General features: G+C 45.0%; 2 protein-coding genes and 1 long non-coding RNA gene across 16 annotated transcripts in view; 1 reads left to right on the top strand and 2 right to left on the bottom strand.

Moving 5' to 3' along the window:
• LOC309335166 overlaps nucleotides 1-27,698 on the top strand; it is a 722,355-nt gene that overhangs the window by 37,391 nt on the left and 657,266 nt on the right. The window lies entirely within an intron of this gene.
• RBFOX3 (RNA binding fox-1 homolog 3) overlaps nucleotides 1-27,698 on the bottom strand; it is a 351,363-nt gene that overhangs the window by 16,952 nt on the left and 306,713 nt on the right. For 10 of the 14 annotated variants that reach the window (XM_081849833.1, XM_081849834.1, XM_081849841.1 and 7 more), the window contains one exon: nucleotides 442-696. In XM_081849833.1, the coding sequence (XP_081705959.1) occupies nucleotides 442-663 (222 nt within the window). In that variant the 5' untranslated portion in view covers nucleotides 664-696. Of the gene's footprint in view, nucleotides 1-441; nucleotides 1,745-1,767; nucleotides 2,355-2,841; nucleotides 3,057-3,083; nucleotides 3,103-27,698 lie in introns of those variants that run through there. The other 4 variants (XM_081849837.1, XM_081849835.1, XM_081849836.1 and 1 more) reach the window with 4 other exon arrangements.
• Nucleotides 1-27,698, bottom strand: part of CANT1 (calcium activated nucleotidase 1) — a 158,704-nt gene that overhangs the window by 79,105 nt on the left and 51,901 nt on the right. The gene's annotated exons all lie outside the window — the stretch shown is intronic.

Below are 27,698 nucleotides of genomic sequence, written 5' to 3'. Positions count from 1 at the left end.
CCACGGGGCAGCTGGGGCACTGGCATTGCCTCTGTGAACTTGCCTCCTGCTGCACAAGCCCTCGGCTCTATTTCAGGCCCAATTTGCCATCCCTTGTTGTCTCTTATCCCAGATAAGCCAGGAGAAGGGTGAGGGGTTTTGATCTGCTGCTTCAGCCCACCTCCTTGCCTATAATGCTGCCCCTCGGTCTCGAACCAGGACGTTCTGCCTCCCTCCATTTTTTGAGCGGAGACCTCTCCTTGGGCTTTCCAGCTGAGTTTGCGCATGGACTGCAGAGCAACCTGGCTTCATACCTGCATCCTTGCAGATAGAACCACCCTCCTCCTTCCCTACCTGACTGCAGGCTTCCTTGAACTGGCCTGAAAACCCACTCTGCAGGCCCTTTCCGGGCCAGGGCTGGTCCCCTTTCACAGGTTCTCTTTCAAGCACCAAGTGACTTACCGGTACTGTTTGTGTGCCCGCTATGGATTGCGTGCTGGCGTCAGTGCCCGGCTGTTCGGTGTGGCTCTGTGCTGGCGTGTAGAGAGTCAAGGCATGCTCAGGTACTGTGCTCTGCCCCGAGTAGTCCTGTGCTGGGTGTGGGTGTGGTGGAGGAGCGTATTCTGCAGGGATGCCATTCTGCGGGGGTGGTGGGTACGTTGCTGGGGGGTAGGGCTGGGCCATTGCGTCAGGCGGAGCCGTGGCGTCCTGGTTGCCCTGCAGAGACATAATAAAGAGAGAAACGTGTTGACTAATTGCCTGGAGCTTCATGAGGGGCCATGAGTGTTTTCTACGGTCAGGTCCATGGTCCCCTCTTCCCCTCCCAAGTGGCTGATACAAGTCCATCCAATGACTCATCGGAGTTGCAGCAATCTTCCCCTCGGTGCAAGGCTGTATAACTGAAGGTGTCTCCTACATGCCACAGTCAGTGATGTGTTGAACCAATAAATAAATAAATCCAAATTCTGCATCATGAAAACGAGGAGGGCAGGGAAGGGAGTGATGCAAATTGTTAATTGTTAATTTGTGTGCACAAATGTATCCTTGCTTTCAGTTAATTTAATTGAAAGTTTTTGACACTGGGAGAATTAAAAGGAGAAATGCGCATGACAAATGAAGGCAGGTCAGGTATTTTATAACCTTCTTGTCAAATGACCCATTTTGTATGCCTCTTTATTTTAATGTAGTCTCCTTTGATTTTGTTGCTATGTTCATATTATAATTGTACCACAGAATCATAGAATTGTGGAGTTGGAAGGGACCACGAGGTCTTCTAGTTCAACCTTCTACAGTGCAGGAATCTTTTTGCCAAAATTGGGACTTGAACCCACAACCTTGAGATTAAGAGTCTCATGCTCTATTAACTGAGCTCTTTGCTTTTAGCTGAGGTTCAGTACACTACATCAATATATTTTCTTATGAGTTTATGGAATAGAAATGAGACAACAACAAGAAGGGTCGGGAAGCAAAGTTAAAAACTTGTAAACTACAAATAGCTACTTGCTAATCTAGGGTAGGAAATCTATGACTCCCATCATCCCTAATCTCTGGCCATGATGGCAGCAGCTGATGGGGGCCAATGTCCAGAGGGCCACAGGTTCCTCACCCTTGTCCTAATCCTTATAATGCCTGTCAAGCTACTCCCTGACACTGAGAAGGTTTTCTCTCTCTCTATGGTTTTCTTTCTAAGCTTAGGCTAGAAACCTCCAAATTTCTAAAAATAACAGATGATCGAAACTAGATTCCAGGTTTTCTTCTGGCTATGCTGCAAACACAAGACATGGATACCTGGCCATGGAGTACCACTAGTTTTTGTCCACATGCTTCCTTCTGGCGTTTCAGTTTCCCGGAATATATAAATATTTATATGTGTGGGTGTGTAGATAGATAGATAGATAGACAGATAGATAGATAGATAGATAGATAGATAGATAGACAGACAGACAGACAGACAGGTAGACAGACAGACATATAGATAGATGCATATATGTATATGGTTAATTGTGTGATACACACATATTTTAGGTAATTGTGAAAAACAATATTTGCTTCTCTGTATTAACAACTCTCTTGGCCAAAGTGCAGCCATCTTTTGACACATTAAGCTGCAAGGTTCAAAGATTATGCTTCAAAACTGAGGCTCTCAAGTGCATCCATGTGTACACATAACCATTGGACCATGATGCCAGCTAGTTCCGTAGGTGTTCTGGCAGGCAGAATGGTACAGGAAAATGTGTACATTTCAGCTGTTTCCCCTCTCCAAGCTTCCAGCAGGAATCAAAACAACAAGCCAGATTTCAAAATTGCTAGATTTGTGATGTCACTATTGTGGGATGTTAGCATCGAGAATGCACAGGTAAAATGTTAGTTGAAAGAGCTGTAGAACTCTATGACCTTCATACACTCTGTGGCAGTTATGGCAGTTGGTACAGTTATGGCAGTTGGTTGAACCATCTGAACAGTTAGAGCAGCAGTTATGTTGTGTTGTGCTGCTGTCTACCTCAGAGTATGTCAGCCTGTAAATGTTAGTCAGTCTTAGATAAAAATCTACATAAGATGTTTCAGCAACTTATGTATCATCTACCTGCATTGTATATATTTAGCCGGCAATGACAAGTACACTAAGTAAAAGTTATTTGTTCTTTAAACTTTAAAAGAGAGTGTCTTGTGTAGTTTTTATAGGGGAGGGGAGAGAATGAAAGGGTCAAATGACCCAGGGCTGCCTTCTGATTACCCTGCAAATGGGAACACAAGTCTAATTCTCACAACTATCACACCTGAAATGGACCTGAAAACCACACCTGAAAAGGATGTGGGTTTTTTTTTTGCCAAGACAGTGTACAAACAACAAGCGAAGCATACCTGCTTGGATCAGTTTGCCAGATACTGAGTCAAAAGTGGAGAGGGGGGAAAAACGACTTACAAATGGACAGGCAACTACCTACAGTTGCTTCCATGCCCAAGCCCTTTAGCACTGCTGAGGCATTGGTTTTCTGTAATTCATTGGAAATTAAAACAGAGGTTCCACACAGCACTTAATACAGCATTATATTATAAGCAATGCCCTTCTTCATGGTCTATCCCCCCACCTCCATAATGTTTACAATGTTACTAAGTCCTGCACATGGCCGGACTAATGAGGAAGAGCCTCCCTTAATTGCTCCAGCACCTGCTACTATACAGAGAAATATGCTGGTGTGACTGGCTCCTACATCAAGGGTGCAGAACCCCAGGACTGGGGAACAAATGAGGGCTTCCAGGGCTTTAGCCAGCCCTCAGGACTCTACCTAGGCCCCTCCCCACCCCACAGGTCACATAACTCACCAGCCCTGCTCTGTTCTCAAATGCTTTTGCCTGGCTGGAAGATTATCCATAAGGATGTGCAACCCTCAAAGGAAAGCAGCCTCCAGGAATAGGATAGTAAGGGTATACTAAAAGGCAATATTAAATTTAAGGAATGCGGAAAGTATGTAAAAATATGGATGATTTGCAGAGAAGCTGATGGAAGTCTAAAAAGTTGAAATTTGTGAAATTTTTTTGATATGGTGAAATTGTATTATGGAAAATTTAATAAAAATTATTATATATATAAAAAAAAGGAAAGCAGCCTCCAACAATGCCTTAGATCCATAGCAGGAACTCTGACATGGCAGGTGGAAAGGAATGGCCAACACAGGATGGTTAAAGCTTGCAGAGATGTCTCCTATATTTTCCCACTCGACCTCTCTCAGGGACAGAGAAGAAAGGATAAGTACAACTGTCTATCATTTGGAGAAGAGGTGGTTCCCCACTCAAACATACCAGGTTCTGGTTTGCACAGGTACACACACAGCCACAATATCACTTCACTGATTTCAGAGTTGCAAGCTATGGCAGCAGTAGGGACCAGTCAGGGACTGGTTGGATGCAGAAGAATGGTGGGAGGAACCAGCTGGGGAACCCCCAAGGAAAGAAGGCTCAGGACCTGGGTATTGGTAGTGGGACAACAATGAGTGACCAGAAGGAGAAAAGGGAGAAGACTGGGAAGAGGTGGTGTTGGGAGCTGAAGAGGTAACAGTGCTTAGTGAGCGGGGAGAGTCTGTGGCAGAGAGAAGTCCAGAATCAGAAGCTGAAGAGGAGGAGGGAGGCAGAGATGGGTTATAATAATATAATAATAATAATTTATTATTTATACCCCGGCCATCTGGTTGGGCCTCCCCAGCCACTCTGGGCAGCTTCCATAGAAACCAAAAATACAGTAGGCTTGTGAAGAGGCATGAGTGTCTCTCTCTCCTGTTATGACAACATACCCTCCTCCTTAGTCTCCCAGAACCAGGAGAGCCATGAAACAGGAGGTTCAAAGGCAAGCACATAGGCATAGTCTCTGATTCTTGGAAGAAACCCTGGAGAGGAGGGGACTTGGGTGACTGTGGGGAGGCGGGAACCTTTAGTCTTGGCAACTGCTTGAAGGAAGCAAGACCTGATGGAGATGAGTTGCTGTGCTCATTAGGCCTGACACTCCTGTGTAGATCTTGTTTTGCTAATAAAGCGTTAACTCACTTGGTGTAATTTACTGCTGCTCGCTCTTGTCAGGATCCTCTGGCTTCTCCTGGACCTGGTTAACATGGCAGGCCTCCCTATTTGGCTCACAAGGCCAAATCAACCAAGCCTCTCCCATCTGCCTGACAACATATGACACTGGGGTGGTGGTGGTGGGCAGGTAAAGATGCAGCTGAGCCCAAAGACAGTTTGCAGGCATTGCCTGTCAGGTGATGAGCAGCACCTGCAAAGCACACCATTTTGCAACACCCAATGATGAGCTGATCATCAACACTTTGCAGTCTGCTTCTTTGTCTGCATAATTTGATTTCATTGTGACATCTGGTGACTGACAGGTGGGCGGCTCTGCCCATCTATCAAATATGGCCCACCAGACAGATCCAGCTGCCCACAGCTGCTATTCATGTGGAAGCAGCATGAAACACCTTCTGCCTTGTAGCTGTGCCACATGGCAGCCACAAAGTGTCCACCAGCTTGCTACTGGATCTCTCACACTGCGTGGAAGGTCAGCTTCCATGCCACGCCAGCCATTAGGTGATCCTAAAAAATGTCTGGAGAATGGTGTGATTACATTGTCCATGCAAAGGGAGCAACCCACACAATGAAGTGGTCTACGCAATTGCCATGTTCAGCAGCTACTAATGGTACCATACACACAAACAAACACTCCTCCTAGACACAATTGTGCACAGAGTTCTCTCCCTCTTCTCTCCCTTGCTCAAAAACACTGTTTCACACCTCGCTGCCCTCTTCTCCCCCGCCTCCCATCCGACACCACGTCCCCTGCCTTGTGCTGACAAACAGCCACAAGCCCCTCTGCTAGAAGCCCAAGTTCTGCTCTCAGATGCTTTATAGCCCTCACACAGCAGTGCCTCTCTCTCTCTCTCTCCGTTTCTCTCTCCCGGGATGAAATACATCTGCAGCTCCTGGAGCCGAGACAGCCTCTTTAATTGTGTGTGTGGTTAATTTATGACAAGGCAAGATCACAGTGGGACAGGCTTAGACAGGCAAGCTTTCCTTGCTTAAACAGAGAAACCTTTCCACCCCATGCCCTGTCTCAAGGCTGCCCTGTTCCTAACCACACCAAAGGATGCTGCAAGGCCCTCTTCACCTGGGACATGGTGGCTGGCGCAAAAAGCACACAGGGAACAACCATTTTTGAATCAGCAAATTACTCAAGGGTTACTCTGCTTCTTCTTGCACCAAGTCAGCACTCAATCATCCTGGGGGAATGGGGAGAAAGGGAGACATGCATCTGTTTTACTGGTACTACAGCATCTTAGGACATATCATGCCAAGCACGTTGTTTACTGGAGAGGAAACAGGCAATCAGGCTCAAGCTGTTACAGAGAGTAGAGTGATCAGACTCAGGGATCTCAGGATCCTGAGCTAGAAGTCTCTGTTGGGGCAAAAATAGGCTATAGAAATTTTCTTCAAAATGTGTGTATGTGCGTGGAAGTCCTTGTCATGGTCTGGAATTATGACCCACCTCAGAGTCAAATGAGAACTCTGACCTGGATGATTAGGCCCCTAAAGTGTTCCATTTGGCAGTTTCCAACAGAAGCTTCTGCAGAGGAGGAACCCTAACAGATAGGCCTCCATCCCCTGGTTCCAAAGAAGGCAGCTCTGCCCCTTCTTCAGATGACTCCCCACACCTGAACTACCAGCAGTTCACAATGACTCTTCTTTTCTACTTCTGGGACCAGAAGAGATTCTCCAACCACACAGGCGTGCACAACTGTGTGACAGGACACAACCTCTTTAACTCCAAGCAGATTCCATCCAAGGAGGCAGGGCTTCACACAGGCTTTACCCTCAGTTACTGGCCAGTGGTGGAGCAACACTACCATCTTCACAATGAATCCAAGATTCATCCTCATTAGGAAACTCTACTGGAAGCTCTCCATGGTTCTGATTCTTAGCATTTCTAACACATCTCACCACACCTGACCATGGACTCCGGCTGAAGACAGGATACTAAATTACGCTTAAGAAACCTACCCTGCCAAATGTGGCACCCTCTAGTTGAGGAGGTTAAGTTTTGCATGCACTTGCTTGCCCTAATTTGGCAACAGAAATTATGCATCTTGGGCTAATTTACATAGCATGCTTGATTTGTGCATGTAATACACTTTGCATAGATGCATAAGCAGAAGGAATACTTAAGATGTTTCTTTTCTTTTTAAAAAAGCTCAGCTGGAAAAGTACTGAGTGATAGTGATGGTTATGAAGCTATGATCATGTTTGTGCTACAATCCAATTTCTGGTGTGTAAATGACATTGCCATTGTGACTGTGGGAAATGGAGTTCTATGACTGCACCAAGTGCTTTGTTTCCCAGAGGCAGTAGTTGGGCACCTCTGCCATTTACCTCTCCTAGATTGCTGGAATCCTTATCCAGGCTTAGTCTCATCCTATGCCATCAGCAAAAACTATTCCTACCCAGCAAAAACACAGTAGATGTCACATTGTTTTTTTATCTGCAGTCATTGGGTTAGAAAGCATTGCTTTAAAAAGTAAAAGAATGCTGAGATATCTAGATTCCCCTATGAAGATTTTCAAAATCTTGTATGTATTAGGTATGTATCTTGCCACTTTCACAGGGAGATAAGAAGATCCCAGATGGATCAGGACAAAGGTCTGTCCAGTCCAGCATTACAGTGGCCAACCAGATGCTGATTAGTAACACACAACTGGGACTGGAATACAACAACACTCTCTGCTGCTGTGGTTTCCAGCAACTGGTATTCAAATGCACACTCTGAGAGTGGAAGTAGAACGTCCCCATCACGGCTAGTAGCCATTTATAGCCTTGCCCTTCATAAACATGTCTCTTTCCCCCCTAAGCCATTCAAGTTAGTGGTCATCACTACATGTTTTGGGAACAAACTCCAGAATTTAATACCCAAAGGACCTGGGAAGAACAACACCAACAAGACCCACAGAGCAGTTACTGAAAACATTGGGACAGCTGGGTCTCCAGTACAATATGTTGACAGCCAGAAGTCTGCAATTCTTCTACTTGGCGTATGTGTGGGGTTTTGTGCCAGTGTCACTTGGGCTAACCAAGCTCTTACATAGTCCTTCAGCCTGCATTGCCCTTCCAGGTTCTAGTGGAGAATGGAGATCCTTAGAAGCAGCAGCCCTCAGGCCTTAAGCCTGCCACTTAGTCCCTGTTAACTCTCATTGGACCTGTTGCCTGAAATTGTGCACAGACTCGGTGGCATCTGAGATCTTTGCGGGGGGCGGGTGAAGATGCTGGTCCCTTTGTGAGCTCCAGCACAGAGGCTGCAGTTACTGAAGGGTTCTTGGTTCTGTGGTCCCAGGGCTTTTTTTTTAGCTGGAACTTAGTCTACACACCTCTCAGATGGGCATCATTGCCATTATAAGAGAACAAGGGAAGCATTCATGGTGAGTTCCAGCACCATTTTTCCTAGAAAAATAGCACTGTGAGGTCTTATATTTAGAGGGACTCTGGTGGTTGGACTCAGCCTCAGTTTTGTGTCAGGGCACAGAACCAGAGTCTATTAAGGCTATGCTTCTGGTTTAATCAATTCCATTAACTCCTCTCCCTCTGAATCAGGAACCAAAGCCACTACTGGATGTTCTGGTCATAACACTGCATATACCATTTTTGTTGTTGTCCCAAATAAAGGTAAAAGGTAAAAGTTAAAAGTAAAGGACCCCTGGACAGTTAAGTCCAGTCAAAGGTGACTATGGGGTGGTGGCGGTGCTCATCTCGTTTCAGGCCAAGGGAGCTGGCATTTATCCACAGACAGCTTTCCAGGTCATGTGGCCAGCATGACTAAACTGCTTCCGGTGCAATGGAACACTGTGATGGAAACCAGAGGGCATGAAAATGCTGTTTACCTTCCTGCCGCAGCAGTACCTATTTATCTACTTGCACTGGTATGCTTTTAAACTGCTAGGTTGGCAGAAGCTGGGACAGGGCAGTGGGAACTCACCCCATAGAGTGGATTCAAATCGCTGACCTGATAGGCAAACTGAAGAGGCTCAGTGGTTTAGACCACAGATCATTTTCTTGCTTTGTGATTTTCAGACTCCTCTGGCATTCTTAGTATTTTGCCACCCCAGGCAGCCTCTTGGGTAATGCCTACTGGGTTGAGCGTGGGTGTAAAGAGACTACAATAAATTACGTGGGCCTGTATGTATGTATAAGTAAACTGCTTGTATTTAACATGGTTAGAAATTTGTAAAATGTGCTTGTTTTCTCACAGAGAAGCTAAACATTTTTCTGGAAGAAGTTGCATGTATGCATTTGGCGTTTGCTTAGAATATTTTCTTGGTCATTTTAAAGATATTACTCCATGGTGAGCAGGATTTGAGGGCATATAATGGTATTAACTCTCTAGCTTTCTCCATGAGAGTTAGAGAGTTAGAGAGTTAATACCATTATATGACCTCAAATCCTGCTCACCATGGAGTAATATTTTACTTTCTTGGGCTCCATGATCACTGCAGATGGTGACAGCAGTCACGAAATTAAAAGACGCCTGCTCCTTGGGAGAAAGGCGATGGCAAACCTAGACAGCGTCTTAAAAAGCAGAGACATCACCTTGCCAACAAAGGTCCGTATAGTTAAAGCCATGGTTTTCCCAGTAGTGATGTATGGAAGTGAGAGCTGGACCATCAAGAAGGCTGATCGCCGAAGAATTGATGCTTTTGTATTATGGTGCTGGAGGAGACTCTTGAGAGTCCCATGGACTGCAAGAAGATCAAACCTCTCCATTCTGAAGGAAATCAGCCCTGAGTGCTCACTGGAAGGACAGATCGTTAAGCTGAGGCTCCAATACTTTGGCCACCTCATGAGAAGAGAAGACTCCCTGGAAAAGACCCTGATGTTGGGAAAGATGGAGGGCAGAAGGAGAAGGGGATGACAGAGGACGAGATGGTTGGACAGTGTTCTCGAAGCTACAAACATGAGTCTGACCAAACTGCGGGAGGCAGTGGAAGACAGGAGTGCCTGGCGTGCTCTGGTCCATGGGGTCATGAAGAGTCGGACACGACTAAACGACTAAACAACAAAACAACAACGTATTAACAGTACGTTAAAAATAGTGGTCTTACATAATGCCCTCATTTGTCACCACTGGAATGAAGGTATTTGGTGACCCATGGTATTCTTCCCTCTGCAGGAAACAAAGGCCACAGATTATGGGTTCCTCTGCCTTTAGTGGTACATGAAACACAGTCAACAGTTTCAATAAGAAACTGCCAATTATAGGCAGACCTTCACAACTGCCCCTAGCTAGAGATACATTACATTCCAGGAAAAAGGAGTATAAGTTCTGACTCACATGTAGAAATAAACAACAAAAAAACTGAATGTTGGGTCACTTGTGAGGAACAGTAGGTGCTCTGCAATTTTCCATAGCTGCATCATCAGCAAGCCATTGTTCAGCAACAACAAAAGGATAATACAATATCTAATGTAAAAGTTGGCAGCTTCTTCAGCCCATCAGCACACTTCCCTACTAACTCTCACTTAGCTGGGCCAAAGGAGTCAAATTAGGTATGTCCACTGTGGATTTCCAACATTAGAAGACTTTCTCCACCTACTTAATATATTGCAGAGATACCAAAATTCTGTTGCATCATGCTTCATGTGAAATGGGTGAGAGTAAAAAGGTTTGTAGCACCAATATGCTGATTACTGTGAGCTGGGAAGAACACAGTGCAGACCTGAGAGGACTTCACAAATCACAATGAAGGTCCATGCAGGAGGCAATAAAAATACAGCTCCATGGGCTGCTATGTTACCCATTCCTGACCTTAAAAAACATGAAATAAGCTATGAGCACAAAACTGATTTCCTCCTTGCCACATCTTCACAATACAGGCTCTCATCACTAAGCTCATACATACCAAAAAAGGGTGAAGTATTTGCCAGCTCTACTGATTTTAAAAATGACAGGCGAGAGACACCCAGGGTTGAGGCTTAAATTGCCATGAAACAGGATTCAAGAGATAAATGCATGATTTACAATTCTTGATAATGTGTCTCAATAATACATTCCATCTTAAACCCTACAGAAATTTTCAAAACTTGGGTCACCAAATAAATGGCAAAATGAGAAGTAATGTGAAGCAGCCTGAAGTCCAAAAACAAAATAAAACAATATTGCAGTGAAATAATATTTTAATACACCTTAAATTTATTTACCTGGGACTCATCATGAAGTTTCTGACTTCATATAGCAGAAAGCTCAATGCAGGTTTTATGAAATGAAGAAACCACCAACTAAATCAATTCTCACAAGAAAGCTGCCACTAACACATTTTTTCCACCATCTTTCTGCTTATTAATTTGTGGTATGAAATGCTGAGAGATACTTTAAATTAAGATCATGTTTAAAAACAACAACATGCCAAGAGGCCATGACATTGCTGTATTTACAGGCTGGGTAACAATTTCTCCAGGTACCTGGAACTTCAACATCAACATGCAACTTAATCATATAATGGGGAACAGAGTCAGTTTCTAGTTTTATCATTAGTAAGGCAGCCCACAGTTCTTATACATAAATAAAAACTTAGGCCCAAATAACATGTTGCAAGGTACTGTTTCGGTGTCGTCAACCCACATCTCCCAACACGTTTCCCTAAATGAAGAACACATGGTACAAAGTAAGAAAATTAGTATTTCTCCTCCTCCTGCAGGTTAAAGCCAAGCGAAACAAAAGGAAGGTGAACATTAAGGCAATTATATAATATCATATTTCCCACAGCTATACATTACTGGAGGGACATGGGGAGAGGGGAGACATAAGCCTTAATTTAAACACAAATCATGCCTACATTTCCTTATTAACCTGGTGAAATGATGCTCAGATCACTAGAACTAGCACCTACAATACAAAACAGAAATCAAGCTTTGAAGGAAGCTGAACAATCACAGATCACCCAGTCTTCCCAAGAATTACATGACTAGTATTCTGCCAGACAACAGTACAGGTTGCAACATTAAGATAACCTTTGCCAAATATTAAATAATATATTAAACTCAAGTTCTTGACAATATCACTTCATGCTGCAGGTAGGATGAGATTCTATTTCTGAATGCTCTCCATATATAAAGCTTCATGCTGATATTATACTGGAACATCTGTAAACTAGAACAACAGAAAGGCTAGATTCTAACTATATCTACATCTGATATGCTAAATTACATTATTTTTTTACATGGGGACCCAAGCTGTACAGCCCAAAATTATACTGTCACATTCTACACCTCTCATTTACTATGAAGTGGAGGTTAAAAGTGAGAGGTACAAAACTTTCTAAACCCTCAAAGAAGCAGTGTGACATGCAATAAGAGACAGGAGGCTGCAACGCTACAGACACTTACCTGGAAGTAAGTCCCATTAAACTGAATGGGACTTGCTTCTGAGCAGATGTGGAGAGGAATGCACTGCAAGAGTTCAGCGTCCCAAACGTGGGAAAGCATGGCCACATTAAAAAATAATCCAAAATTAACCGAAATAAATGAGAAGAAAAATGTGCTGAGTTATGAAAGAGAAGAAAGCCAGTGTTTTGTGCAGTGTGCACATGCCACCTCGCATGCCGACTTAACAATGGACTGTGCTGAACAAGAGAACAGGAATGGGTACCTCAACAATGGAATCTGAGTACTCCCTCCTCAAATGATGCGGGATAGCTACAACTATCTCCCACTTCTTGCCAGCCAAGCTAGTGATCTGCACTTCCCATAGATTTTGGTAACGCTTGCATATTGTTACTGTGCAAAACCAAGTTTCTTAGAATAAAACACGAACTGAATTGCATTCTGAACCATCACTGCTTTCCTGCCGCAGTTTCTAGCCTGTGCTCTTCAGCAGATGCCTGTGTTCATGAGGTGCTTCCTCTCGCCACTCCACAGAAAAAAGTGCTTCTGCCATATGAACTGATAAAGGGGCTATCAGATCAACTTTTAATATAAATATCACACACACACAAGCCCTGCTGAGCACTATAATGTACTGAAATTAGCATAGACAGTACAGTCTGCAGTGTGGTGATAGCCTGGAATTAGAAGCAATTGTGTAAAACAGGAGATGTCTCTTAAAATAATAGACACCTGACAATCATAATCAATGGCTTCTGCTGAGACATTCACTTTTTCAATGCTGCGTCACCAAGAGAAGGGTTCATTTTGCCCTAGTTACAAGCCGAGGTTCCCAGATAGTAAGGATGGGGTGGGGAGGAGAAATTCCAGCAGGAATGGAGAAACCAGGGCAGCATCTACCCCACTGTGTGCACTTCTCTGCCTCTCACTGTACCCACCCGCACCACATCTTCCAGCGATGGCTTGCCATTGCCAGTCTACCTGTGGAGTGTGTGGGAGTCTTTCTAGATGTAAAGCAGATGGGGCAGCAGGGGGTGGGAGAGCGGATGGTTGGTGGGAGGGATGCCAGAGGGGACAGGGAAATGTACAGAGAATACAAAACAAGTGCCACACTTGCCGTCTCCTGATGTTGCAGATTCTAATCTCTCTTCCCTGCAACATCCCTGATAATCTCCATTATTAATTTGACCTGTCTCAGCACTCATCATCTTGAAGATGATTTCTTTCAGGGCCCATTAGGTTCACCTGATCTCCAGAGTGTCTCTCTGTGACACATCTGCCCAGATCTATAGCTCCAAGTGACAAATCTCTTGGTAGTAGAGACATAAGGACATTATCATGATGTGTGCGCGCGTGTATGTGCTGGTGTATCTGCAAGAGAGAATGTGCAGGGTGCCAGGAATGAGTTAAACAACTCCCTAAAGAATTTTCTTGCTTTGTTCCTCATTTCCTCCCTCACACACACTCCAATTAGGGATGAGAGCCTGCTGGGATCCGCTCAAGTAGGAAATCCTTTTCACATATCGGATCCCATCCCATCACCCTCCCAGGATGCACATGATGCTTCCCATCCTCTGCTTTGCACAAACTATTGCTTCAGCCAACAGTCTCAGCCCACCCATTCTCCTTTGAACCTATTTCCTCCCACTGCTCTCCCATGGTTTATGCCAGGGGTAGGCAACCTAAGGCCCATGGGCCACAAGCAGCCCACGGGGGTTGTTTAACCGGCCCACAAGCCACCCCCGAACCGAGCCACTGGCTCAGAGAGTCCCCATGTGCTGTGCTAAACCAGCGCAGCATGGTGCGGGAACTCGCTTCTGTGGTGCAGACGCCGGAAATTGTGTCTGTGCAGACACCGGAAATCCAGCCCATGGAGGGATCTCCACTGCAGTGAACTGGCCCAGGCGAGGTAAACCTTGCCGACCCCTGGTTTATGCTGTAATGAAAATGGGTGTGCTGGGGGCAGGAGGCGGGGAGTAGAAGGGCACAGTAACTTTCACAACACGGTGGTTCAGTGTACGGTCAGTGTGATAAAAGACAGGAATGCTTCTCAGACAGTGTCAAGTGTTACTCACTGAATCTTAAGAGGAAAATATTTATTAGGGGCAGCTTAGATCAGTGGTGGGACCTTCAACTACACCATGCTTCCAGTCTCCAGAGCAAGGTCCATAGATAGGCAGAAACTTATTTATGTATACATACATTTCTGAGCCACTAAATTAAAAGTAGGGGGAAGAGAGAAAAATAATCTCAAAGCGGTGGGTTGCCTCTAATAAAATTGTGCAGTTAGTTCAAGGGCTTCTGCCTGCACAGTGGGGTTTCCTCTTCCCACACACTCCCTTGCCCCCCACCCCCAAATCGGCTCTGGAGAGGTGGAACTCTTTCCCTAACAGATCTGAGGTCTGTGTGTGCGCGCAGGTAGAGGAGAGGAAGAGGAAGTCCCACTGTGCAGATAGAAGCCCTTGCACTAACAGGACAACTTGGTTGGGTACAACCCACTGTATGTAAAAGCAACATCAAATAAAAAGGAAAGACATAGAAACACAAAGATCAGAAGAACATAAAACTGGATCGTATGGTAGGGGAAGATGGCATAAATAAAAATGTTTCTGGCTGGTGTCTAATACCAGACATAGAGGATGCCTGCCTAATATACAAAGACAACAAATTCCACAGTATTGATGTGACTAGGCTAAATGGCCCATTGCTTGTGGCTGCCAGGCAGACACCATAAGGAACAGTTAACAACACTATCAAAGAGCAGGCAGGAATCTATGGAGAAAGGCAGTTATTCAAGTAGGCTGGTCCTAAGTTGTTTACGGCTTTATTCACTAAGACCTTAATTTTTTCCTGCTTTCTCCAAGTTAGGAATTGATGCATTTTACCAGGTAGTGATGTGCTTTACAAGGTACAGCCAAAATTTTACCCCACCCCCACAACCTGCAGTGTGAAAGAGATGCATTCAAGAATTCCACCACCTCATTCTGTGTATGGTCTACAAATGCAAGGATAATGAGGTGATGTTTTGGGTTCCTTCAGGAGACCATTAAAAAAACACCCACCCACAGGAGTTTCATACTTGAAGCTTGAATTAGCACAGGGCGTTCCACCACCTTAGGCTTTGACCGCCTCATTCTGCGGCACATGTAGGCCAGACCTTTTAGACGGGCTCTTTCAGTCTCCTGGACCTCATTTTTCATACGCTGTATCTGGCCTAACCAAAGCAAAAGCAGCTGCTGCTTTTGTGCCCCCAGATGCAGGACCTAGAAGCTCAACAGCAGGCTGGCATGACAGCATGATAGGAGGGGAGCAAAGCAGCTGACAATATCAACACAAATATAACCAGGTGTTCGGGTCACAGCCACCCTATACGTTTAACACACATTTAAGACTACTTCACAGAGCTGCAATTCATAGAATCATAGTATCATAGAAATGTAGAGTTGGAAGGGACCTGGAGGGTCATCTAGCTCAACCCCCTGCAACACAATTCCCAGCACCTTTAGCAAACTACATTTCCCAGGATTCTTTGTGGGAAAGCCACGTGCTTTACAGGTGTGGCATGGATGTGACCTAGGCTAGGAATTTAGGAGATCTGGTTCATGTGCTCCTCCTCCCAGCCCCTCCTTCATTTCTGCTTTCTCCAGCAAGACTTCTGCAGTGTACAAAATAAACATTCTTCTGCAGGTGAATCAGGTGCAAATGAGATGTGGAAAATATCCAGCACCATATGGAAGACATACAATTGCAAGCAGACACATACCACTTGCAGTGGCGCATTTTACTTTCCATTTGGATGCATGCCTTAAGAAACAAGGACGAGCCTCTGAGCTGAGAACGCCACTTGATCCTGCCCCTCGAGGGAATCTCCCTGAAGCCCAGCCTGCTGCTCGCTCCGACACCTGTCTGTTCTCTGGTTCCTGATGCACCTAGAGCTTGCCATTCTGCTCTGGATGCTTCTGCAGAGCCTGGCCCACGCTGCCTTGCCTGCCTCATTGGCAAGGCTCAGAGTTGGATCTAATCTTGCACTGATTAAATGTCCCTCATTAACGAGTTTCTTTAATTAATGGAGTTTTTGGGCTTGCTTGGCTTGCTCTCTCCCTGCCGTTCTCTGCCGCCTCAGCACAAACATGGGGCCATTCCCTTTCGAGTCATTTAGTGAGTGGGGCCAGTTCCTGCCGACACCGCACTTTGCTGATGGCGCCTGTCGCCTCACGCCTGATGACTCCATTTTTAACATTTCTCTCCCTTTTATTTTTTATTTTTTGGGGAAAGCAATGACCTTAAATCTCAGTGAAGTCAAACCTTCACAGAACAGATACCAAGATAGTGTCCAGATCTTCATGGGCAACTGTATCTTGCGAGTGCTGAGACTTGAGTCACCATCTTCCTAAACCCTAAGTCACTCTCTGTTGCAATATCAGAGGGCAAGGGGAATCTTCCGCTGTGCTGTCTCCTTCTCCACTTCCACAGGAAGAAAATGTGACATCATTTCCTGTTTGGGAGCCCTTACTTTGATTTTCCTCAGCCTGTAAGGAAGCACTACGGTTGGCCCACAACACTTGTGGGCAAACCTTTTGACTTGGTAGTCACCCATGGTATGGAAACTGTATGGGGGGGGGGTGAGACCAACTCTTGGTGCCACCTACCAGCTGACTCAGGGTGGCTTCCAACCTGGATGATTAGCCCTCAAATGGCCCAAGACACAAGTGACTAAATCTGCAGCAGTGGCAGCTACCACAATCTCCACCACTTACACTCCACTGTCAAGACAACAAAGCAGAAGTTTATTCCCCAAGTGAGACCCAGCTGGTCTGATGCACACACCATGCCTTTGTGACTTGCCAGTCTAGGATTGTAAGACGATAGCAGGAAGGCTGATGAGGAGACAGTTCAACTTCTTCACCCACTAAAATGAGGGCCAGGAGAAAGTTGGGAGGAGGAGGAGGAAGACTGGGAGATGCTCAAACGCCAGAGGAGTCTGTGGGCTATAGCTCGCACAACTTTGGCTAGAGTAATCTCTTAGTCCAACCTTACCAGAGTTGTTATTGTTAGAACGAGGTTAAAAAATCTGCAAAACATACTGTTAGCTAAAAGGTGACAAAGAACTTACTCTACCTCTAAAACCCACTTGCTGTACCAATCTAATTCCCCGACCCAGGATTGAAATTTTCAGGCATCCTGCAACCTCACCCCGTACTGAAAATAGTCTAAGAATATGTAACTGAACAGGGAGCATTTCATTCCCCTAGCCTCCATCTTCTTTTCCTTCATTTGTGGCCTCCTTCTGTGCTGAATGTACGGTTGCAGTCTCCTTTCGGCTGCCCCTTTCTCACATTACTTTGTAAAGCTCTATGCATTGACACACTATGACAACAACTACAATAACAGCAGCAGCGATAAACTTTAAGATGTGTTACATCCATTCAGCTCAGCATACATGTACTGCCCAGAGATGGGCGCACAAGCCCCAGCCTGGAGAACAGAGAAGTCACACGTGCCGAGTCAGTTTCAGGGGCCACTCAAGCATAACTGGAAAGTCATGCCTTCCTGATGCATGACTCAATGCAAAGCAGGTCCCTAAATGCAAAGCCAGGTCCAAGTATAAAGGACTCCAAGCAGGCAAGAAGAACTTACCTGTGCAGTATCTCATATGGCTACTGTCTCATCTAAACTAGTCCCCCCCCCCAGTGCTAAGTGCTTAATGCTAGAACCGCAGTCCAGCATCTTCCCAGGCTATGAATTCATAGCATGCTAAGAGGCAACTCAGTATAAATAAGATGCTGGGTTCATGAAGTTTGCTCACCTGAATTAAACCAGGCATACATTGAATCAAAGAAGTGGGGGCACCTCACATTCTGCAAATCAGAAGAGCACTGCCTCAATCTTCTGTCCTGCTCTCCATGGATGTCACCACGACAAATTCAGCTAATTCTCCAGGAGCAACACAAGTGCCAACACCACCAACTGCTTACTCAACAATAACATACTGCACAGATGCCAATATTTAATGTACTGGCACACACAAGCAAAGAGACAATAGCACACATATCTTGTAGTGATCTGGATGTCCGTAACAAGATGGCGAAGGGCAGGCACTGTAAAGGAAGCTGCCCTGTGCATTATAGGACTTTTTGCTAGCTTGGGGGTGGTGGTGGAAGGAGGTGGGGGTGGTAGAGGTCCTGAAAGCCTGTGCCTGTCCATAATACCATGGTGGTATCAGGGGTTTCATGCATGCATTGTAAGTCTCTGTCTGTGTTTCCTGGGACTGTGCCAGAGAAAAGCTGGCTGCCAGATAAAACTATGCTCAGAGTGTTATGTTCCCAGCACAAAAGCTATTAAGCAGCAGAGCTTGGTCCAAGAGACCCATCCCCCTCCAAATCTCTCCCCCCCCCCAGCTACTTCACTTGTGCTCATCTCAGCACATCATTCAGACAGTGGAAGGCCTATGATAAAAGGCTACCCATTTCCCATGTACTTCTTCTGGGGAGCTCTAGGGGGTAAAAGGTTCTAACTAGAAATGCCCCACATTTCAGGTATAAGAACCCTGGATGCTGCAATCATAAACAGGAACACATGGATACATTTAGGCAACTTATTATCGTGACCTATTTCTTAAAAATGCAACTTTATATAATGCGCCCCCCTGGGTTACTACCTCTTCCAAGAGCACCCTTCCCTGCCGCTCATTTGCAAATTAATTCCTCCACCCGCTCGCTGCACCTGGCACTGGGGACCAGGCCATGATGCAAGTGGGACTCAGCTCTGGGTGTCTTGCATGCTGCCTTCTCCTCCAGTTTGGCCTCCTTTTCACACTAATGCCTGTCGCCAGGAAGCTGAGGTTGCGCCGGGGAAGCAACTGCCTCCCTGAGAAGGAACTGACGGCTCCTGCCATCATTCAGCAAAGCACTGACCTGTGAATATTTCATTACCCTAAACACTGCACCATCCATACAAAGTAGGCAGCCTGGCCGGTGGGAACAAGCACTAGTCACATTGACAGGGGAAAGGGGAGGGGTGTCCAATGGGGTTGGGGCGGGGGAAGCTGGTTGCAAAAATGGGCTTCCCAGAAAGAGCCTATGGTGGATAGTTGCCATGTCCCCAGGGAGAATGATGAAAGCAACCCTGTTCCCTCTTATGCTGTTCAACTCATTCTTCTTTTGCAGGGCCACAGGTAAAAGGCAAGGTGTTAAAATACCATGGTGGGCTCATTGTCACTGTGAAATACGCACTGGTCGTGGGCAGCCACAGTACCCCCACCCCCAGCTATTTGTTTCATGGGAGGATGTAGCCATCCCTGCTGCCACAAAGAGGCTGATCTCTCTGCCAACATCTCTGCTTGAGCGCAGCATGACTTCTCAATATGACCCCCTGGAGGAATGGCTATGAGACAAGGCAGGCAGAGTCTAGGGACCTGTTATCTGTACCACTAGGGGATCAATTCATGACATACAGCATAAAATTTTCATTTATTGGCCTGGGAAGATATACAAGTGTTGCCAATGCGTACAGAGTCAGGTGCAAATAGCAGGGCAGGTACAGGTGACAGTGGCAAGTTAGACATGGTTGCCTTCATCCCGCAGTTTGCGCTTGATCTCCTGTGGTTCATGGCCACAGCCAGCAGCAAATTGCAACACAACCATGGCAGGAGTGCACTGAGGAAATTCCATTCCTCCTTCACCCCCCCCTGCTCCCAGTTCCTCTGGGAGAATTTGTAGACTGCCCTAGCATAGCAGGAGGGATGCAGTTGCAGGACAGGGGGCAGATCCATAGACTGGCTCAGCAAGAGAGACATAGTGGCTGTGACTAAAACCCCTACCATGGGCATGGATCCCAGAGTTGGCAGGGGGAGGGCAGGGGGGGGGATCTGAAATGAGAATAAAGCAAAACCCTACTATCCAAAATATCTCTATAGAATCTCACAGTATTGTGCAGCACTTTGCCCTCCCCTACACAGACCCCACCATTCCCCTAGCACCCCACTACCCCCTCTCCCCATCCACATGTAATTTTACTCAACTTTTCGGACCTCACAAAGCCAACAGACTCCCTGTTTTGCTGCCTTCCCATATGTTGAAAAGGAAACTTCTATTTTACTTTCTTCTTCACCTCCCCAGACCCGAGAATCTGAGAATCAGTGACTTCAACGGCACAAAGATGATGCCCTAAGCAGCGCCAGGAGCAAAAAGAGCAGCTTAAGCTGCAGCCCAGAGAACAAGGCCTAGGATACCTGGCCCCTTGGCTATGCCAGCTTGTGCCTCATAATATCCAAAAAACATGATGGCAGAGAGGAATGAGGGCATGAAAGGATGCTTAATACTACAAGAAAGGGCTTTCCATCTTTGGTCATGCACGTATTCAACTGGGTTACTTTGCCTGGGCATGCACACATGCAGACATGAGTGCAGACACAATTACTATACCAAGTTGGCACTAGGGAACTAGCCACTTTGCGTGTGAGTGTTTGAGGGGTCTAGTGCTTGGCTTTCTTAGCCAGGAAGCAGGAGCTGAGATGGCATGAAATATTAATGCTGTAAATGGTGCAATTTCATCTGCATCCAGCCAACTTCATGTATATTTCACAGTGTGATGGGATGATAACGTTGTGTAACCAAGGCAAAATGGGGGGCAGAGTGCTGGCATGGGGGACACCGTTTGGGACTTGTGCACTGGCACATTCATTAGCCCCACCAACTGTAGACCTTAAGGTTCAAACTGAAGTTATATGCCCCTTTTAGGATGCTCTGGATAGCAGAATGTGAACGCTGTTGTGTTCTAAACTGGCAAAAGGTCAGCTCCATTAGACATGGAAGATATCCTGGTCTCACTCAGCACAGCACAACACCCAGGACACAACAGTCATATATAATTCCAGGCATGTATCTAATGCAAAAGGAAGGACTTACTTATTTCCCTAGCTAATCCCCAAATGCAGAATGTTCTTTGCCTTGCTGCTGTAATATTCTGCCCAAGAGACCACAGATGAGGACATTTTTTGATATGGAACATTTTCCTTCCCTGATAGATTTAGGAACACAATCAAATTATTTTTTCCCCAAAAATGGTAAATTCATAATAATAATTCACAGCCTAAGTAATGGAGGAAGGATGAGTTTCAGTCTCGTGTACTTGGCCGAAACCTCTGAACTCTTGCAAAAGCAAACTAAGGCTTTAAAAAACCTGTTATGGCAAGAGGGTCTTTAAAACTACAGAAAGCAACATGGGCTGTAAAAGGCAAACTGTAGTCTCACAGACACTTCTGTGCCTTGGTATATTTCTCTCCCAGCTTATTAGAAGCATCACGTAACCCTTCAAAGAATCTGCGTAGCATTTTGTGTTACAAGAAATACAAGGCTGCTACCAAAACCAGCAGTCCCACATCAAATTCTCTCCCTCTGTGTAGTATAACATATGTATCCTGACATCCTCACATAGTGCGTTTTCTTGCCCATATTTCCACATAAATGGCTGCTGGTGGGGGATGGGGAGGTGAGGTGATGGCATCAGAAGGACACAGGAGAAGTTGACTACATGTTACAGCAGGAGGGAACTTGACATGGGGCTGGCTGCTGCCATTTTGGTAGCAAGTAGTTCAGCCTTCACTCCAACAGAACTTAGAACTTTTTTACCACCTTAGCACAAAACAAGCCCAGAATTTAGGGAAGAATCCAAAGGTTGTCGCAGGGTTTCTGTCACAGAGTGGCTGCAAATCCAACCCTGAAATGACGACATCAGGTTTTGTGTGAATGCAACCTATACTTTTGTTCACTCTCTTGCATATGGAACTGATCAATGCGTCGTAGCTGCATCAGACAGCCTCTTCATTTTCCAGTGGGGAATTCCTGAGCAGATAAGCTCAGACCCATATTAATAAACACATAGAACCACAGCAGAACACTTACTTGCAAAAGAGACAGGCAAAATCTTGGTTATGTTTAGCATAAAAATAAATATTCTAACAGCAACACACACAAACCCAACAAGCAAATTGATGTTAAAAAGAGAGAATGCAGATCACACAGGAGACTGTTCCTAGATTTGACCTAGTGACAGGTTACAATAAGCCCCCTCTTTATTTACTAATTGCTCTAAGGCTTCAATTACTAGAGTTGCTAACTTCTGGCAGTTATCCGGTGCCATTTAACTGCTGTGAGACAAGCAGAAATTCATCAAGTGAAACTTTCTCTGGCATGGAAATGGGGGAGTGATGGGAAAACCTTCCACTGCTCAGTATCTGTTTGTTGTGCAACTATCAATTTAATACAGTAGTACCTTGGGTTACAGACGCTTCAGGTTACAGACGCTTCAGGTTATAGACTCCACTAACCCAGAAATAGGACCTCGGGTTAAGAAATTGCTTCAGGATGAGAACAGAAATTGCATGGCGGCAGTGGGAGGCCCCATTAGCTAAAGTGATACCTCAGGTTAAGAACAGTTTCAGATTAAGAACGGACCTCCAGAACGAATTAAGTTCTTAACCTGAGGTACCACTGTAAACTGCTTAACAATTAAAAGCACAGGTGACCAAAACTTGACAAGCCTGCTAATCACATGTGCACTTAAAATATGTGCTAACCTGCTACTACATACACCAGATTGTGGGCATTCATGCTGTTCGGACAGTGTTCCCTTTGCATGAGTCTCTCTTACTCTGGAGATTTGTTATTTGTTATTTGAAAGCTCAGTATTTTTTTCTTAAAAGTGTTAATATACCTACTTTGTTTGGGATGGATTTTAATGATTTAGATGTTAAGCCTGACCAATCCCAGGGGTTTTCTGGACAGATTGTAATATGCGCACACACAATAAAAACAGAAGTTAACATTTAGAACATTTATTTTAAAACTCCCACGCCATCCTTTCCCCCATTCTTTCTAATCTATTTCCACCCACTCCTACGCTCATGCCTCTCCCCAACACAAATCTCTCTCCCTGCCCACAAAGGTGGGCGGAGGGCAGCAATTTGTCCATTCCAACATAAACAACTCCACTTTTCTTCCATCTTTGATTTCTCTCCCTTCCCCTCTGATACCCATTTCCCCTCTTGCGGCAGCCCCAACATATCCCTTCTGTTACCTAATGCTCCAGTTTAAGAGCTGGGTTTAGACAGCGTGGGATAAGGCAGTAAGGGGTAATTTTTATTTCTCTATACAATCTTTTAATGGCCATTTTACCCTGCGTCTTATTGGAATTTTGTTGTTACCTGTCCTAAGCTCCTGGGGTGAAGCAAGTTTGGAGGTCAAGATAAATCCAATACATTTATGTGAATGGTGGTATCATTCTTCCTATCATACCCAGTGCTTTCCATGTAACAATTTGGCCTGGCTGAGAACAGATTTTGAAGAGAACAGAAAACCCGCAAGAGCCTGTTAGTGTTTCTAAACAAGTGGTCAATCACGCAAACAAGCAGGCTCCTTCCTTTCATGGCTCCATGGTCATTTCCATGGATTAGGAATGGGAAAAGAGCGATAGAGTGTCATGGGACTTTGCAGGAAAGAATTGATCAGAAAGGGACCACGCAGCAGAATCTAGCTGTACACCTGTACAAAATTACAGAATTGTGACTGTTTGGTATGTTGCGAACAACTATGTTCTGATCTATCCAGATCAGGCAATGTAACAAGGAAAGCCTGTTTGGTGTAGTTCAATCAATTTCTTTGTCCTCAGTGGCCCATCAGACTGAAATTCAGAGTCCAGTGTTGATTTTAACTGCTGTTAGCGCAACCACATTCCAAGGAGACCTACACTTTCCCTTTTGTTTCCTGTTCTATGTGTAACCCTATTACCTATTTGTAAGTTCTAGGAGCAAATTAGTTTAGGTCTTACGACTTTGATACATGAATATTTAAGCAGCACCAAACACCTGTTTGAAAATGGTGCCTTCTCAAATGGGAGTTTGTCCTTCTTAAAACAGATGGTCTTGAACCCTCTGTGCCCTTGGTCAGGAACTCATTTAAAGAGCAATCTGAAGAGATGGATGGTTTCAGAAGCCCAAGAGGGACGGCGGGTGGGGGAGATGAAAGCCCCTTAATCCAGATTAATTATTCCTTCAAGTAATGCTTCCCTGTCTTTGAAACTGAGGACTCGTGGCAGTGAAATACTCAGGAGTGGGGACAGATTTAAACAGTTGACCTATTATTGCTCTTTATAAGTAACTCAGTATGTAGATGGGCAGCCTATTTTGTCATTTGAAAGTAATTGAAGATGCCAGAGTCTATGAAGGGTCAGCTATGGCCTCACCACAGATCCCATGAAACCACAGTTAAAAGATCAGGGCTCCAGATTCTTCATATCTGATTTCAGCAAAGCTCTAGTCCATTGATACTTGGATTCCAAAGACCTCCTACGCCCTGGTCATAGTCTGAGAAATAGTGTGGAGTAGTGGTTGGTGTGCTGAATCAGAACCAAGGAGCTCTAGGTACAAATCCTCTTTCACCCCCAACAGCCATAAACATCGCTGCATGGTCCTGGGACAATCACATCTGCTAAGTCCAGCCTATCTGGCAGGTCTGCTGCAAGGATAAAAGAGGTGGTAAAGACACTCCAAAGAACTCTGGGTGGGATAAAAACAGAGAAGGTAAAATAAACCTAGCTAGGAATAAATATTTTGGTGGCTATTCCATAGTTTAGTGGTAGAACACTTGCTGTACACAAAGATTTCTGGTTCAATCCTAGGCCTTTAACGTTTTTGGAAAAACAACACAAAATAGCAGGTGTTATGAAAGATTTCTGCCAGAAGCCCTGCAGAGCTGTTGCCAGTCAGAGTAGACAACACTGGGGAAGCTTCTCCTTTTGTGTTTGCTAGCGAGACTGGATATTAAGGGACAGAGCAGGCCACCAGTTGTATACAACAAGTTTTGCTTAGCTCTGCTTCATTCCAATCCCACTTTGCACCTCTCAATCTTTCCTCTTGTTTTACTGTTAAGTATTATGTGCTTTAAGAGAACACATTACCCTAGGCTTCCTTTCCCACATTCTCAATTAATCCAATACTTTTATGGGTTCCAAAGAGCTTTGGGGGAAAGCTTCCTGTTTGGTTCAGGGAACCTGAGTCAGGTTTTGTGATAAGCCAGGGAGGGATTAACTAGAGAGTCTGGAGTCAATATGCTCAAGTAAATGTAAGAGGAGCTTTCATCAATTTTGGAGAGCAGAAACTCTAGTCAGGGTGCTGGGCAGCTGCCCCAGAAATAGGCGTGCACAATATTTCTACCCCACTCCCGTGAATATGCCCAAGACCCAGGCAGAGATTTTAAAGATTTTTTCTTATTGAAAAGTTGGCTGTTCAACTCATTGCCATGAATGAATGTTTGCAGATGTATACTGTTACATTTATTTTTTTTTTTTTTAAATGATACTACTGCATACATTCTTGAGGATTTTTGTCAACCCTGTAAGAATTCATGATTTCCTTTGGCAGGGTATGTGAAATATTCAAATAAAAACATTATTTTCACCGAGACCATGCTCTCCCATATAAAACCATACTCGATGGTACACAGCAATGTACCTGAAAATCTATATTCACACCACAAATTGTAGAGGGGGAAGAAAACCCCCAACATCATGAGGCACTGAAAAACATCTGCAGTTCTAGACAAAAATGACAAAGGCACGTGCACACACACTCACAGCCCTGTGTCTGCTCCGACACACGCAATGGCCTGCCCCCATGTGGACACGCTCACTCTCACACATGCACTACGCTAATAGGAATCAGGAGCATAATTTTTCCTCTAATTACATATTCAGCACTTCTGAGAAAATGAGATTTGGGTAATTCAATTGGACTGAGAAACAGGGCTCTAATAAAATGGAATTTGTAACAATTCCACAGTTAAATTAGTTAAATGGAGAGGAAGGAGCTCTGGCAAATTGACCCCTTGCTCTCCTAACGACTAATCAGACATTTGAACCACATTGTGCTAACAAAGCCCGTGGGCTGCCTCAGAAACTGTGGGGAAGGAACAACTACAAAGCTGGGAAAGAAACGGGAGAGATCGGGTGTGTTGCTCTTGAAGGCCGCACAGAAAGGGACAGTGAAACGTATCAGCCGTGGCATTTTAAATGGAAAATTGGCCTTGTCTGTGCCGGTGAAAAGAACTAGCTGCTGAAATGAGAGGGGCTGCAGCTTTCACAGAAGGAAAACAGCCCAGTCTGGTTCTTCCTCACCATGACAGAAATGTGAACTCTGGTAGGGATGGAGGGCTTGGTGATTTGGCACAAGGAAAAGAGACAACCTAGATGCCTTCTTTTTGGATTTTCATTGTTTAATGGGGGGGGGGAGACCTGGGGTACCTATTGGGGAACGGAAATCTGTACATTCTGGTGTGCACAACTGCAACATCTACAACTAGGCTTTTGACAAACCTTTTTAAGTGGAGACTTTTATTTCAGTCTGTACTGGAACCGTTTTTAAACTGCTTTTAATATGTGGAATTGTTTTCAAGTGTTTGTATTTTTTTATATATTGGATGACTTTTAATTGTTTTGTATATAAAAGCTGTGTTTTAATTGTTCATAACACTTGTTTTACCATTGTAATTGTTTTGTTTATCTTTATCATTGTACAATTTATTGTTGCAGCACACCCTGCGACCTTGCGGTGAAGGGCAGGTAGGAAATCTAATAAAACAAACAAACAAACAAGCAAACAAACAAAAACAAACAAACAAACCATCAACTCTATTCACTGGCGCCTCACTAAGGCAATTTCACTGTGCTGTCAGTGCAGGATGGTTACGTGTCACACAGTTCTCATTTAAAGAGGAATTGTTCATTTGGACAGCATTCCTGCTATTTGAGAAAAAGTGGAAGAAAGCCGCCGGGTCGCCACAGCGACAGATTTCAGATTACTCATCCCGGAGCCTATGGCAGGCAGGCAGCACCTAAGAAGGCTACAACAAGGCAGCTCACCCTCCTTTCATTGCAACTGCTTTTTGGTAACTCCAGTTATTTTTCTATAGCAAGTTGCCACTAACAACTTCTATTTCCACACCTCTCAAAATTAGGAGGGAGGAGATTGCCATTTTCACACTACTGAATTATTTTCATCTATCCTTCCTTTTCCCTCCCTCCTTAACCCCTACCCCAGATCATTTCAAATAATGTGGGGAGAACCCATCCCACTACTCATATGGAATATATGAAGCTCCCACTGGTCCATCTAGCCTGTGTTGTCTGCTTTGATCTGCAGCAGATCTCAAAGGTCTCGGGGAGAGGCTCTTTTCAAGCAAGTGCTACCTGAGATTATTTAGCTAGAGATTCCAGGGATTGGATCTGGGACCTCCTGCACACAAAACGTTTGCTCCTCTACCAAGGTGCGGCTCCTCTGTGGAAAGATTTGTTTTCACCAACTCTCACTGCACATCCAATCCCCCTGTCTGTCCATTATGGTCTGCCACGAAGTGAGTGGACAATTAGGGTTCCACTGGGAGCTATATGAAGACCTGCACTACAGTGAGGTCAGTGCCAGGTTGGTCAAGACAGATGCATCTTTTTTATAGTTAAAGCTATGGTTTCCCCAGTAGTGATGTATGGAAGTGAGAGCTGGACCATAAAAAAAAGCTGACCGCTGAAGAATTGATGCTTTTGAATTATGCTGCTGGAGGAGACTCTTGAGAGTCCCATGGACTGCAAGAAGATCAAACCTCTCCATTCTGAAGGAAATCAGCCCTGAGTGCTCACTGGAAGGACAGATCGTGAAGCTGAGGCTCCAATACTTTGGCCACCTCATGAGAAGAGAAGACTCCCTGGAAAAGACCCTGATGTTGGGAAAGATGGAGGGCACAAGGAGAAGGGGACGACAGAGGACGAGA

This window comes from Podarcis erhardii (assembly GCF_964252035.2).
Source record: "Podarcis erhardii genome assembly, chromosome: 2".
NCBI classification, from domain to species: domain Eukaryota; kingdom Metazoa; phylum Chordata; class Lepidosauria; order Squamata; family Lacertidae; genus Podarcis; species Podarcis erhardii.
This window is presented reverse-complemented; position numbering and strand designations above follow the sequence as displayed.